This window comes from Trichosurus vulpecula, chromosome 1, assembly GCF_011100635.1.
Source record: "Trichosurus vulpecula isolate mTriVul1 chromosome 1, mTriVul1.pri, whole genome shotgun sequence".
NCBI classification, from domain to species: Eukaryota; Metazoa; Chordata; class Mammalia; order Diprotodontia; family Phalangeridae; genus Trichosurus; species Trichosurus vulpecula.
The window spans coordinates 273,054,178-273,068,580 of NC_050573.1; the positions used below are offsets into that span (position 1 = coordinate 273,054,178).

General features: G+C 41.3%; 1 protein-coding gene and 1 pseudogene across 3 annotated transcripts in view; both read right to left on the reverse strand.

Moving 5' to 3' along the window:
* Positions 1 to 1,064: 1,064 nt before the first annotated feature.
* On the reverse strand, positions 1,065 to 6,157 carry LOC118836971 (annotated as a pseudogene).
* A 1,223-nt stretch (positions 6,158 to 7,380) lies between these two features.
* The window catches only part of NSMAF (neutral sphingomyelinase activation associated factor), a 67,853-nt gene continuing 60,830 nt past the window's right edge, over positions 7,381 to 14,403 (reverse strand). For all 3 annotated transcript variants that reach the window (XM_036750020.1, XM_036750024.1, XM_036750021.1), the window contains 4 exons: positions 13,279 to 13,429; positions 10,246 to 10,348; positions 10,023 to 10,132; positions 7,381 to 8,145 (listed from right to left, as the gene is read on the reverse strand). In XM_036750020.1, the coding sequence (XP_036605915.1) occupies positions 8,051 to 8,145; positions 10,023 to 10,132; positions 10,246 to 10,348; positions 13,279 to 13,429 (459 nt within the window). In that variant the 3' untranslated portion in view covers positions 7,381 to 8,050. The remainder of the gene's footprint in view (positions 8,146 to 10,022; positions 10,133 to 10,245; positions 10,349 to 13,278; positions 13,430 to 14,403) is intronic.

A 14,403-nucleotide genomic window follows, 5' to 3' on the forward strand; every position in this document is an offset into this window, starting at 1 on the left:
GAATCAATGCTTTTTTCAACATCTGGGCTTCTGGAAATCATTTATTTTCACCTTAACCTTTAAGTAGTGAACAAAAAGTTCAGAATCTTTGAGGGTAGGGAAAAGAACTATCTAGCTTCATTCATGCTCTCATATTATGTCCTCAGAATTACACACTGAAGCCACTTCTGAAGCTTAAGCTCCTTAAGAATTAATTAACAAGGAAACTTTACTAGGAAAGTCTTGCTGTTCTCACCCTTAATAAATGAATGTGTTTCTCTGAATTTAAGACAAGAAGTTAGTTTGAATGTTTTCCAGCATTTCTCTGCTCCCATTTAAAAAAAGGCAAGTTAGAATATATGTACTTCTAGCCTTTTAGTAGAACTTCTACAACATCCCTGACTTTACCTTGGACTAAACATTCTGTTTTTTCAGCCAAGCAAGCATGACCCCTTGCAAAGATACAAAGGACCATAACCATCCTGCCTTCCAGATGTACTCCAGCTCTTCAATATCTTTCTTGAAGTATGTCCAGGAGTTAATACACCAGATGTCTGAGTGGGATAGCGTTCAGACGGTCTATTCAATTCCCTTGTTCAATGAGTAACACCTGACCAGGCACAGGCATGGCTCCATTCCTATTTTTGGTCAGCCTTCACGGCCATCCATCATCTGGCAAACAGCTAGCCTAGGCCCCAAGCCATCATTGAGAGAGGAAATTCTTGTGCAGAGGAAGTCACCTTTCTCATCACCAGCACAATTACTGATCAAATGCCACTGAGAGGTGCCCCAGACATGGCAGCATTTTTCAAACTATGATTCTTGCTTCTGTGCCAGCCCTTACAGTCATCATCTAGGGAAGCAACTCCTGGGGAGAAGGGACCAGCCATCCCCACTTCCCTCCATACCCAGAGCAAGGAAACCAGCCCAGCTGCAAGAGTGGGGCCCTCTGAGGGAGAGACAGGTGGCAGCATGTGCCAGGAAAGTCAAAACACCACCACCACCTTGAGTATTCTCTCCCCTCCAGCCCCCTCTGAACCTAAGTCTTGGGAATAGCAATGCTTCCAGCCCAGTGCCTTCAGACATTAACTTGGGAAGCAACCCCCATGGAGATGCAGCCTGGCAGATGACACAGCCACAACTACTAGACCCAGAAAAGGAAGTTCTTGCCACCAGAGTCCTTGGCACTGTCACAAGCGCAACATCAGAAACTGATAGCCAACAGGACCTTAAAGATGAGGCATTAACATTGGCTTTGTTGTAAAACCCTGAGGACCGTGGGATTTTTCAGCTGACTTGGAGTTGGAACTCCCTCTTCTCTTCCTCCTTTCCTTTCACTCTGCTTTCTGCCACCTTCTCCTTCACTCATCTCACATGAAGCGGCTTTACTCCTTAACCAAGGCTAATCCTTCTACTTATTCAAGTAATCCATTACATCTGTCTCCTCCAACAGACTACCCCCTTCCATCTCCATTTTCACTTATTTTCAGTCTCTCCCTATTAGCTCATTCTCTACTGCCTATAAACATGCCTTATGTTTCCTTTATCCGGAAAATATACCCACTTGTTCCATCCACCCAAGCTATCGTGCTATAGTTTTGCCCTTTATAAGGCTGTTTCTGCGTTCTCTCTGCTCTCTTAACCCCTTGCAATCTGGCTTTCAACCTTACCACTCCACTGACACTGATCTCTATAAAATTGATGATTTCATTGTAGCCTTTGACATTTCTGATCACTCTCTCCTCTAAGTTTTCAGGACACCACTCTCTTACGATTCTCCTACTTATCTGATTGCTCCTGTTTCCTTTGCTGGAGTCTCCAGATCACACCCTCTAACCATAGGTGTTCCACAGGGCTCTAACCTGGGCTCTCTTCTCCTATATACTATTCACTTCATTTTAGCTTCCATGGTCTTAATTACCATCTCTGTGTTGATGATTCTCAAATCTACCTTTCCTGTCCCACTCTCTGCTGACCTCCAATCTCACATCTCCAGCTTTCTTTTTAAAAAGACATCTCAAACTGAATGTCCAGCAGACATCCTAAACGCAATACATCCAAAACAGAATTCTTTCCTCCTGAACTCTCCCTCCCTCTCTCTACCTTCCCTTTCAGTGTAGAGAGCAACACCAACCTACCAGTACCTTCAGGCTTTCAGTGTAGGAGTTATCCCAGATCCCTCACCATCTCTCACCTCACAAATCCAATCTTTTGACAAGGCCTATGGACTTCACCTTTGCAACATCTCCTGAATGTGCCCCCTTCTTTCCTCTAACAGCCCTCTAGTGTAGGCCCTCATAACTTCATGCCTAAGCTACTGCGATAGTCTGCTGGTGAGTCTGCTGGCCTCAAGTCTCTCTACTTCAATCCATCCTCCATTTTTAGCCACTAAAGTGATTTTCCTAAAATGCAGGACTTATCAAGTCACCTCCCCTTTTCTTCCTGTTTCCTGCCGCCCCCCCACCCCACACCTGAATAAACTCTGGTGGCTTCCTATTGCCTCCAGAAGCAAATACAAAATGCTGTTTGGCATTCAAAGCCTTTCATAACCTAGCTTCCTTCTACCTTTCCAGTCTTCTTAACATACTCCGTGACATGTACTCTTTGATCCAAGTGACGCAGGCCTCTTTGCTGTTCAACAAAACAATCTTGGCTGCAGGCATTTTCTCTGGCTGTCCCCATGCCGGGAACACTCTCCTCTGTTCCAACAACTGCCCTCCCTGGCTTCTTTTAAATTCCAATTCCAATAAAATCCTGCCTTCAATAGGAAGCCTTCCCCAACCCCTCCTAATTCCAGTACCTTCCTTCTATTATCCTATTTATCCTGTATATAGCTTGCTTTGTACATTCACATCATTTTTTGGATAACTCCTTTTTTTCCTCGTTGGAATTCTCAGTTTTATATCTAATGGATTTTTAGACCTCCTGGGATGACTTCTACTTTATATAATTTTAGGTATGATATGATGTAATAGCTAACATTTATACAGTACTTTTAAGTATAATGCAAAGCATTTCACATGTATTATTTGATTATTACAACTGAAATAGATGCTATTATCATCACCATTTTATAGGGGGGCAAAGCTATGTTTGAGAAAGATTAAGTGACTTACCCGGTGTCACACAGCCACTAAGTATCTGAGGCAGGGTTTGAGCTCAGGTGCTCCTGATTCCAAGTCTACTGTGTAGCTAGCTTCCTTTTATAACCACAATCAGAGGTCACTTAATCCAGTCTTCTCATTTTTAGAGATGGAGAACTTGCTCAAAAAGGTTTAGGATTTACCCAAAGATACTACCTTTACAGTGAACCTGGAGTCTTATTTTTCCAAAATTTAAGACACATGTCAGGCAGTATCTGACTTTCTTTTACTTTTTTTTTTTTCAGTCAATAAACATTTATTAAGCATGTACTATGTGCCAAGCACTGTACTAAGTGCTGGGGATACAAAAAAAGGAGGAAAAGACAAACCCTGCTCTTAGAGTTCACAATCTAATTGGGGGGGAAGGGGGTGGGGTTAACAAGCAAACCAATAAGTACAAAGTATATATGAAGGATAAACAGGAGGTAAGACAGGGAAGGCACTAAGACTGAGGAAGATTGGGAAAGGCTTCCTGTAGAAGGTGAGAATTTAGTTGGGATTTGAGGGAAGTCAGGAGGCAGAGATGAGGGAGGACATTCCAGGCATGGGGGACAACCAGAGAAAATGCCTGGAGCCAAGAGATGGAGTGTCTTGTTCGTGGAACAGCAGGGAGGCCGATGTCACTAGCATCTGCTTCTGTTCCTAGGGTGGGGCTGAGGCCAACATAGATGCAGTTAAAGGCTCCTGCCCTTCGATATGCACAGCTGGCTCCATTACCTGATGTGCAGGAGGCAAAAATGAGGCCTACTTGTACTGGATCATGGTGTGGCCCAGGGAGCCTTGACACCCAGTTCCCATAGTCTGGGTCCCAGTATTGACCACTCTGCGTATGGGGCCCTGCCTGGGGCACCTGAGGCCTGCTGGACCTGATATTGGAGCTGGAGTACTGGGATTTGGACAGAGACTTAGCAGAAAAGCCAGTCCGCTTTGGAGCTGGCCAAATGGAGGCCATGGTGCTGGGATTGTAGAAGCTGGCCCAGGTTGGTGATTAGAAGATTGTGGTCACCTGGAGGATGGCAAGCAGGAAATAATTGGTGGGTTGGGGAAAGATGGGGCCATTTATGTTCCAAAGGATGGGGATGCATTGCATGCACTGGTTGGTGAGGATGGCTTTCTACTCTTCCTTACATTGGGCCAGGGGCAAATAGAGGAGCTTGGTGCTGACAATCTGCCCATTCATCTTCTGGGGAGGAAAAACACACAAGCCAAACCCCTTGCTGTGTCCACCCTCTGTCATCACTTCAGTACTAGTGATCATAGCTTCTCCTAATCATAGATTTCTTCCACAGCTTCTCATAATCAGTGACATCATTCAGATTCTTCACATACTGATTCACACTCTGGCAGAGGTTCACTCTCTCCTGTTTCATCTGCTCAAACATACACTTCAGTTCACCTTGCCTCTCTGTCCTCTTCTGGGCCTGTCCAACATGCAGGACCCAATCCCCAAGCTCCTTCCCATTCATGCTACTCACAGCCTTCTGAGCTGCCTCATGCTTCTCAAAGTTGACAAAACTAAAGCCTCAGAACAGCCATTTTCATTGACCATCACCTTCTCACTCAAGAGTCTTTCCAAATTGGAAGAAGAGTTCCTGAAGGCACTGATCATCCACATCTTCCTTGAAGTTCCTGACATAGATGTTGGTGAATTCCAATGCTCATGCCCAGCTCTAACTCCCATTCCTGCCAATACTTGAAGTAGCCCACAAAAACTTTCAGTCATTAAGTAGTATCCCATTCATAATGCTGATTGCTTGGTCTGCAGCTTCTTGGGTGTAACAACAATGTTGCTAGCAGCTGTTGTGGGGGTGAAAGACTAACACGAGACCAACAACAAGAGCACACAGAAGGGCTGCTAGCACAGGTCATATGATCTGCTTTTCTAAGGAAAGCAACTTTTAAGGGGTTAACAATCTTACTTTAATTAAACATACATATACCATGCACTTAGTTCAGGGGGAAAAGCCAGCACCCTGAACCTCAGGACAAATACAAACAGAAATTATAAACAGAGAATATAAACAGATCAACAGACAGATTTCTGTCTGACCAAATCATAATACATGGTTACCAGAGAAGCACCAACATCTGGGTTTTTCAAAGTGGGGGGGAAGGGGAGGCGCTGCTTCAACAGCTACCCAGAGTCTCATCACCAACACTCTTAATGAGTGTGCCCTCAAAGGTAAAATGCTAATTTCTGAGTGTATGTGTACACACACACACACACACACACACACACACACACTTCTTCAGGATCAAAGGACTTCACAACCATGTGACTCTCACCCATGTGAACTAGGCCGTCCCTTGACATAAGCAGGTCATCAAAGACTCCACATTCAATCAAAGATTCTTTAGTGCTGAGAAGCACTCCAAAGCAAAGGCAACAAAAAGTCCACTTTGCTTCCATTACATTTGAAAGGCAAGACTCATCAAAGGTACTTGATTACCTCAGTGCTGAGAAGCACTCCAAAACAAAAAAAAGGGTCCCACTTTAACTGCCCCATTCAAACAAAGGCAAGACTCATTAAAGGCACTTGATTGCCTTAGCATTCCAAAAGAGAAGACAACAAAAAAGTCACACCCTAATTACCATAACGCTGGGTTTCAAAGTGGAAGAAGCCAAATCCTTGACAGCATTCTCATCACACACCACCTTACAAGAGAAGATGTTCCCAAAGGTAGAGGTGACAACAAAGCTTTGTTGTCAATGGAGTCATCCAAGTTCTTGATAAAGATGTTGCCAATTCCTGATTTCTGGAGCCCTGGATCCTGTGGGGACTACATGACACAGATGGGCCTGCCCTTGATCACTTCAAAGTTCATGATATCCAAAGCTCATTCAGTATCTGCAGGCTGCTGGAAGTTGATACAGGCATAACCCAGGTAGCGGTGTGTGGCCACATCTTGGCAGACACAGATGGACATGATAGGCCCTGAGGCTGAGGCCTTCTTATACAGCCTCAGTCACATTGGGAGTGCAGGTCACCCACGTAGTGGGACGTGAGTGGGTATCCGGGGCCATTTGCATTCATCTTCCAAGGAGAGGATGGTCACAGTCCTAGCAGTGTCCCGGGAGAAGCAAAGAACGAGGGGCGTCCAACCAGGCAGGAATCTCTCTTTTAATTTCTATGATGGAGTATGGTTACTTTTTTCACTCTCAAAGGTTCCCATCATTTGTACTTCTATGGCTAATATTTCCTTAACTACAGTATTGGAACAAAAAGGAGCTTAATGGTCTCTATTCCCACCCTCCCCTTCATTTTGCTGTTCAGGAAATCATGTGAATCTGGATAGTATAATGCTGCTTACTGAAGTTTACTAGATTTTTTTGCTCTCTTCACCCTCCAACTAGAATGTATACTTGAAGATAGGATTGGTATAGTCTTAGTAGAAATGCTAGTGGATGGATCCTCCTACACCTTTCCTGGATATCTGCAAGCCCAGGCTATGACCAGAGAAGAAAGATGGAGAGGAGATACTGTGGAGGTAGATGGGAAAGAGAAAGGATAATGGCCCAGCTTAGGAAATTAGGGATCACATGATAGCCTGCCCTAACCAGTATACTTACTTGCCCAAGTGAGTCCTTCAACAAGGAACTAAATGTCACAGGATTACAGTAGGAAGTCATCTTCTCAGTGTTCCTACTATCACTCAAAACACTGGATTTCCATTCAGTCAATGTTCCCACATTGTTTCTGACCCAGAACAGCACAATTTAATTTCCTACCTACCTTATTTTCAGACATGACATTGAATGAACTTTTGTTGCTCCAGAAAATTACTTGCTTGTTATTTGTTTCAGTCATGTCTGACTCTTCATGACCCCATTTGGAGTTTTCTCAGCAGAGATACTGGGAGGGGTTTGCCATTTCCTTCTCCAACTCATTTTACAGATGAGGAAACTGAGGCAAACAGGGTTAAGTGACTTGCCCAGGGTCACACTGCTAGTGTCTGAGGCTGGATTTGAACTCAAGTCTCCCCAACTCTAGGCCTGATGCTTTATCTACTGAGCCACCTAACTGCCCCTCCAGAAAATTATACACCTCCTGAAAGGATGGCTTACTACTACTGAGAATATTTTTAAAAGAGTATCAAGTATGGGCCCCAAAGACAGTTCCTAAGGTGCTTTATGCAGTGGTAGTGTTGGAAGAAAAACACAGCTTTTTGTCAAGTCAATCAAACTTCATATAAAAGTCTTTGAATCGAGTTTAAATTTGTGTGCTAAATGACTGCAAATAGGTTCTTTCTTTACAGAAAAATAACTTTAATGTCATCGTAGAAAAGATAAGACAAGCATTTAAGTTGAGATGACAGGCATGATGAAAATACAAACCATTCCTATAAATAGTAAACTTACTGTATTTTAATTAAGATTATGTTTATGTGTCTCCAGGTTCTTACCTAAGAGTCTGGGTGGAGCAGGTTACTTACATGGAATAGCCACTCCTTTAAAACAAAAGCAGCAATGCTGGTAGGATAACGGGACTTGGATGTAGCAGAGAAGAGAACACATATTTCATAGAAAACTCTAAACTGGATTATGTTTCCTGGGCACAGGCCCTAAGCGATGTTGTCTCACAGCTACTATCCTTGCCAGCTTTAACAGCTGATGCTCAGTGGACCTTTTGACCACCGAGATGATTATCATTTTTCCCTATAAATAGTGATTGTAACTTTTTCTCTCTAATAATACCATGTGTAAGTTAAATTGTGGCCTTTATCCATCTTAAAAGATGGTAATTAATGGCTTTTAACGAAGTCACCATGATTTAGAAAGTTATTTTAAAACTACATAAACTTTCTATTTGGTTGAACTTCCAACTGCTATCATTGCACATTCACCAGTCCATTTAAAAAGTTTGTTTTAAAAATACATTAGCTCTGAAGGGAGTTCAGTTTGAAGTTCAAATGAAGAAAAGGCACTTTTAATATTGCAGCTTCCAAAACATGATTTGTCTGTCTTCCCCTCCTGTAATAATGCTGCTGCACTGTTCATTCATCCACATACTCGTCACAGCACCTGGGAGGAGAATGAAGAAATTTTTTCTTTTCATCATATGGAAATAGTTAATTCCTAAAATGCTAGGGAAATTTTTCTCAACTCAGGTACAGTACATACATTTCATTCCTTATTTAATATGATTCACAGTGGACTTTGTCCAATAGGTAAATTCTTTATACAGATCTTAAAAACTGAACATCTTTCAGTTTTTAGAGTTGAAAGAAATAAAATAAGAAATTTTCTTCTACCGCTTTTTTACAGTTTAAACAAAAAAGGCAGTATGACAACCATCAGCATGCATATATTTCTCTCTCAAACTGTGATCCACACTGACTCTAAGGCTCTAGGCAAGTCCCTTAATCTCTGGTTGCCCTAGGAAACTCTAAAACTGTCAATTACAGAAAAGGTGTTGATCTGTGGTGGTGGAAGGAGTTTCCTTCTCTGGGAGTCCCGTAAGTCTATCCCCTCCCCCTCAGTCAGCCTAAATGCTGATTGGGCAGCTATCTCTTCTGACATTTACCTCATGTTTCTCTCCAATGAATATTAAAGAAATGTAGCTAGTAGTTAGGTTCCTGCATTTTGGAACAATATGGAAAACAAAAGGTTTTCTTTGCTTTCCTGTAATTTTTCCTTCCATCATCATATAGTCATAAAAAGCTTAAAAAAAGGTTTAAAAAAGTCTCTGTTAAAACTTTTACTACAAGTTTGATGTCACATTTCTTTCATTTTCTATAAGATAATTAACTGTAGGGGCTCTTTATGGAATCTGACACTGACAATGCATAAAGCATGTATGGACTTAAAAAGTATAGATTTAGAACACTTTCTCTGGGCCGGTCTGCTACCTAGATGGCCAAATGGGAGAAGGGAGGAGGGAAATTCCCTTCTCCCTAACTCACCTTCCCTCTATAAAGCATAGCCTGACTGCTGTCCCTGGGGCTTAAATAGTGAAAGCAGTACAAAACTGTCTAATTTTTGCCCATCCCTTTAATTTTTTCAGAGAAAAGCGTTTACACATCATAAAATAACCAAAGCACAGAGGCATTTTTGCAGCTAGTTTACACCTTGTGATTAATTCTAGTGGGGGTGGGTTAACTCCTTTCTATTCTCTTTAATAGCTGGTATATAATAATAATACTAACAATGGCTAGCAATTTTATAGTGCTTTCAGATATGCAAAGTGCTTTATGAATATTATCCTATTTTACCCGCACAACAACCCTAGGAGGTAGGTGCTGGTAGTATCTCCATTTTACAGAGGCAAACAGAAGTTCAGTGAATTGCCCAGGGTCACACATGTACTAATAGTGTCTGAGGCCAGATTTTTGAAATCAGGTCTTCCTGATTCCGGGCCCAATACTCTATCCAGTGTGCCACTTAGTTGTCTTATCAATTCTCTCCCCCAAATATAAACACAAGGTATTTAACTATAAAGATAGTATCCCTTGATAAGACAGTAACACCTTTCTCTATTTGAGTTATAAGGAACAACATGATTGGCTGAGCAAACAAATTAGCTACGCCCCTGGGGGCTTTAAATAACTCCTTTGGGGAGTTTCAAGATTCAAAATATTCCAAGATTCATTCACTGTTCATGGGAAACACACTAGTAGGGACTTACGAGCTATAAATGAGTGCGTATCCACAGGTTTAGCCCTAGAGCCCAAGAACAGCAGCTGCCCTCTGCAGAGGTAGCCCACAGATAGGGCTACACTTAGATGAAATTTACCCACTTTCAAAATGGGAGTTAGTTCAGTGGGAACATTTATAATGTGACATTTCAAATGATCATGAAAAACAAAGTATGCTTTTCACTACTGCCTGAAGAATTCATTTTCTTAAGGTTTAAGTATCTCATGAGGACAAATATATAGAAGATTACAGACAAGATTTACCTGTGTGGCCCTGGATTCTTTCGCTAACTCTTGCTTCAATAAGGTCCCAAACTAACAATTCACCAGACTGACTTCCAGCTAATACACAATTTCCGTCCCAAAGAAAGCACCTGTAAAAATTAATTCGAAAACAATTAATTTTGAAGGAACAGAGTAAACACAGTAATTCCAAATTAAAATTCTAACAATTTAGCTACATCACAAGGATCTCAAAGAAACATACCTCTGTGGATGCTCTGAAGTCATAGATGAGATGAGCATTCCTGTCTGTACATCAATTACCTTAAGACAACCATCTTCTCCTGTGCTGAGAACGTGGCGACTATCTAAAGTGACATTTTTAGGAGGCTATATTATTACAGGATGGTTTTTAAAAAAAAAATCAACTTTAAGTTATTCTAAGTAATTTGCCGCTAAATCCAACTGCCTTTTCTCTACATGTGATAACACGGACTGCCTCTTATCTCCTTTGAAATTTAATCCTCCCTTGGGGGATTCTTTGGATTCTTAAGTCTCCTTTCTTCTTCCAGAATTCTACTTATGGGCAGGAAAGCTTAGACTTCTCTCTTCTGTTCTCTATCTACTTCTGAGAACTAGTCTAACCTCACAGCTTCAGCCACTATTTATACACTAATGACTGTTAATTCATTACCTCTGGTCCTGTCTTCTTTCCCTAGTTCCAGTTTCATCATTCCAACTGCTTATGGCATTTCCACTTTGAGGTGACATTGAGGACTCAATGTGTCCAAGACCGAACTCATCTCCCCCCAAAACTCATTTCTTTCCCAATTTCTTTCTCAGTTTTGGTCAATGGCATTACCATTCTCTTGAAATTATCTTTGATTCCTTCTCTTTTATCAGTTCCATTCAGTCAAACACCAAGTCCTCTGAGTTTGCTAAAATGTTTCCTATGTCTGTTCTTTCTATGTTCCCATGACCAACCACATTTCACAAATTAATCATTGCAGTAGTCAGCTGGCTGCCTCAAGCTTCTCCATACTCCAGTGCAGCCTGCATAATGCTTTCAGACTAAGCTTTTAAAAAACACATCACATTTCCTGTGTACAAAACTCTTCCAGAGTTGCCCTTTCCCTTCCATAGCTAACCTAAATCCTTTTGCTCAACTTTTGGAAGCCCTTCAGCATGTGGTCCTACCCTATATCCCCACTGTTTATCAATACTGCAGTCTCTTGTTAGTTCAAATGGATTCCTGGCTGGCCTATAAACAATGCCACACTTACGGCCTCCTCTTTGCCTGTTCATCAGTCAAAGAACCAAATTAACAAGCATTTATTAAGTGACTACTATGAGGCAAGTGCTGTTTTAATTTCTGGGAATGGAAAGGCAAACATGATATTGTCCCTGGCCTCACAGAGTTTACATTCTATTGGAGGAAATGGCATTGCATATCTAAAGTATATACAAAATAAGTACAGTAATTTCCTAAAGAAGCAGGGCAGGTTAGGGGAAGTGGTGGTAGGGAGGTGGGAGATGAGATACTAGTAGCTGGAGGTGGGGATTCAGGAAAGGACTCATGTAGGAGGTGGTGTTTGAGCTAAGCATTCTAAAGGGCACAGGTGAGAGAAAGTGAATTCTAGGTAAGAGCTTATGAAAAGGCAGGAAGACGGGAGGGAAAATGTTTTGTGTGAGAAACATGTTTGTCCAGGCCAAAGGGTATGTGGATCATCTAGTGAGCCTGAAATACGGCACGCTAGGAAGAAGCCGTGTTGGGAAGGGCTTTAAATGCCACATGGAGAAGTCTGTGTTTGATACCCGAGGTAACAGGGAGCCAATGGAATCTAATGAGCAGGGGAATGACATGATCAGACCTGTGTTTTAGGAATATCACTTTGGCAGCTGCTTGGAAAATGGACTATAGATGGGAGAGACTTGAGGCAGGGAGGCTAACTGGGAGATCTGCATTAGCTGAGAAGAAGCATGGTGAAGGCCTGAACTGTGGTAATGATCATACAAGTGGAAGGAAGGATAAAGATGTGAGAGATGTCAAGATGGAACTGACAAGACTCGGTGTTTGTGAGATAAGTAAAAGTACAGAGCTGAGAATGACTTCTGGATTGTCAAGCTAGCTGACTGGAAGGATGGTGGTGCTCTTGGCAGAAACAGGGAAATGAGGATTGGTTTGGGGTAAAAGGTAGATTTTGACCTGGATACAGAGAGGTAAGGAAGTATATGAGACACTGAGAATGAAATGTTGATCAGGCAGTGAATGATGTGAATCTGGTGCTTTGAAGAAAGACTATGGCTGGCTATTTTGACCAGGGACTTGATTTATCTAGAGATAATATATAAACTTGTGAGATCATGAAGCCACTGAGAGAGTATGTGGAAAGAAGCCCTGTTCCTCTGACCTGGACTGTTTTTCTCTCCAGATATCCAGTTTCCTAAATGAAATGTTCCCTGACCATTCACTGATACATCCTCTCCCTGTCAACTCCCATGACCTCTGTATGGCAATATGCACTATAAACTGTCTTGTACTGTGTATTAATTATCTATGATATATCAGTCCTCTCTTCCTAATTAGACGCTAAGTTCCTCAGAAGTCAGGAATCCTGTTTCAGACACACACTAGCTATGTGACCCTAGACAAGTCAAACCTTTTTGAGCCTCAGTTTCCCCAACTATAAAATGGGTATATGAGAATATAGTCAGAGAATTGTTGTGAGGATCAACTAAGATAATGTATGTAAAGCATTCTGCAAACTTTAAAAACTATATAAATGTAAGCTATTATTATTAACCTTATCTATATTCCCCCTAGCATAGTATTCTGTTGAATACACAGAAATTGTTTAATAAATACCAGTTGGGAGAATTTTCTACCAAGCTTGATAAGAAGGCTAGGAATCTAAACATGGGTACATAAAACACAATGCTTAGTCTTAAAGACCAAAAAAACCTGAATTTACTAAGCTTCCTACTATATGTGAATATGTATTACTACTATAAGGTAAGACCCTGGGTAGCCAATGAAGGACTGCAAAAGGAAAAAAATGCTCAGGTGACCACTGAGTATGGGTTCATACAGAACTTACAAAGTATTCTTTGGGCAATGTGAAAAGTGAGGGCATAATATATCTGATATGACCTCCCACGTGGACTAATATCTAAACTTATTTTGGTACAAAAGTTAAGTGGGGTGTGTGATGTGTCAGGGGCCAGTGGTGTGAGAGACAGGAGGAAAGGGGATTCCAATCTGTATGATGGTATCCAAAGAAAGAAAAAAGATACATACCAGGACTAAAAGCAGCATTATATACAGTTCCTGAGTGACATGATATTTGATGTAGCATAGTGGCGGTAGTAAGGTCCCAAATATTAACAATGCCTTCTTTGGTACCCGACACTAGGAGTGTACTTGCAGAATTTAAACTGATTGTATCTACCTAGGAAAGGAAGTACAGTGATGAGCATCTCACATAGAAACAAACAGGCAGAACTACATTTCACTAGAGAGCTGTTTCCAACATTTAGTTCTAATGTTAGTCACTCAACTTTGTACTACTGTCCACATTTTTTTTCCTCCTGGCGTGGTTAGTACAGATGTTTCCTAAGACCATCCTCTCAGAGGAAATAATTATTTCTATTTCTTAAAAATTAGAGATCAAGTTCTTTGCATGCTGCCAAAGAGGAAGTGTTGCTGGGATAAATGTTCTATTTTCTTGAAAACAAACTTGAACTCATGTTATTCTCAGAAAAATAAATCTGTAAGAAAAAACCACAGCAGCTGACAAATTGTTTGAAACACAGCTAACTCCTGATAGAAATGGGTTATGCAAAATGCCTCTCACTCAACAACTGTAACCATTTAGTGTATATACCATTCAGTATACATCTGTTGACAAAAAAACCCAATATAGGTAGATGTAAATATACATCAACATATATACATATATATACATATGTGTGTGTATATGTATAAATAAATAAATGTGAATAGAGAGAGGCAATATAACATAGTAAAAGGAATAACAGCTTAGAAGTTAGGAGATCTAGGTTCTAGTCCTGGTATCCCCCCCGCCCTGCCCCCAAATACAGTAGCACGTCAATGGGCAAGTAAAATTAGTGATAAGTCTCAGTCTCCTCAGAGGTAGCTAGGTGGAACAGTGGATAAGAACATCAGGCCTGGAGTCAGAGAGATCTGAGTGCAAACCTAGCCTCAAACACTTACTAGCTATGTGACCCCGGACAAGTCACTTAACCGTGTTTGCCTCAGTTTTCTCATCGTAAAATGAACTGGAGAAAAAAGTAGCAACCCCTTCCAGTATCTTTGCCAAGAAAACCTCAAATGGGGTCACAATGAGTTGGACACAACTGAAACACTTAAACAACAACTCGGTTTCCTCATCTGTAAAATGAG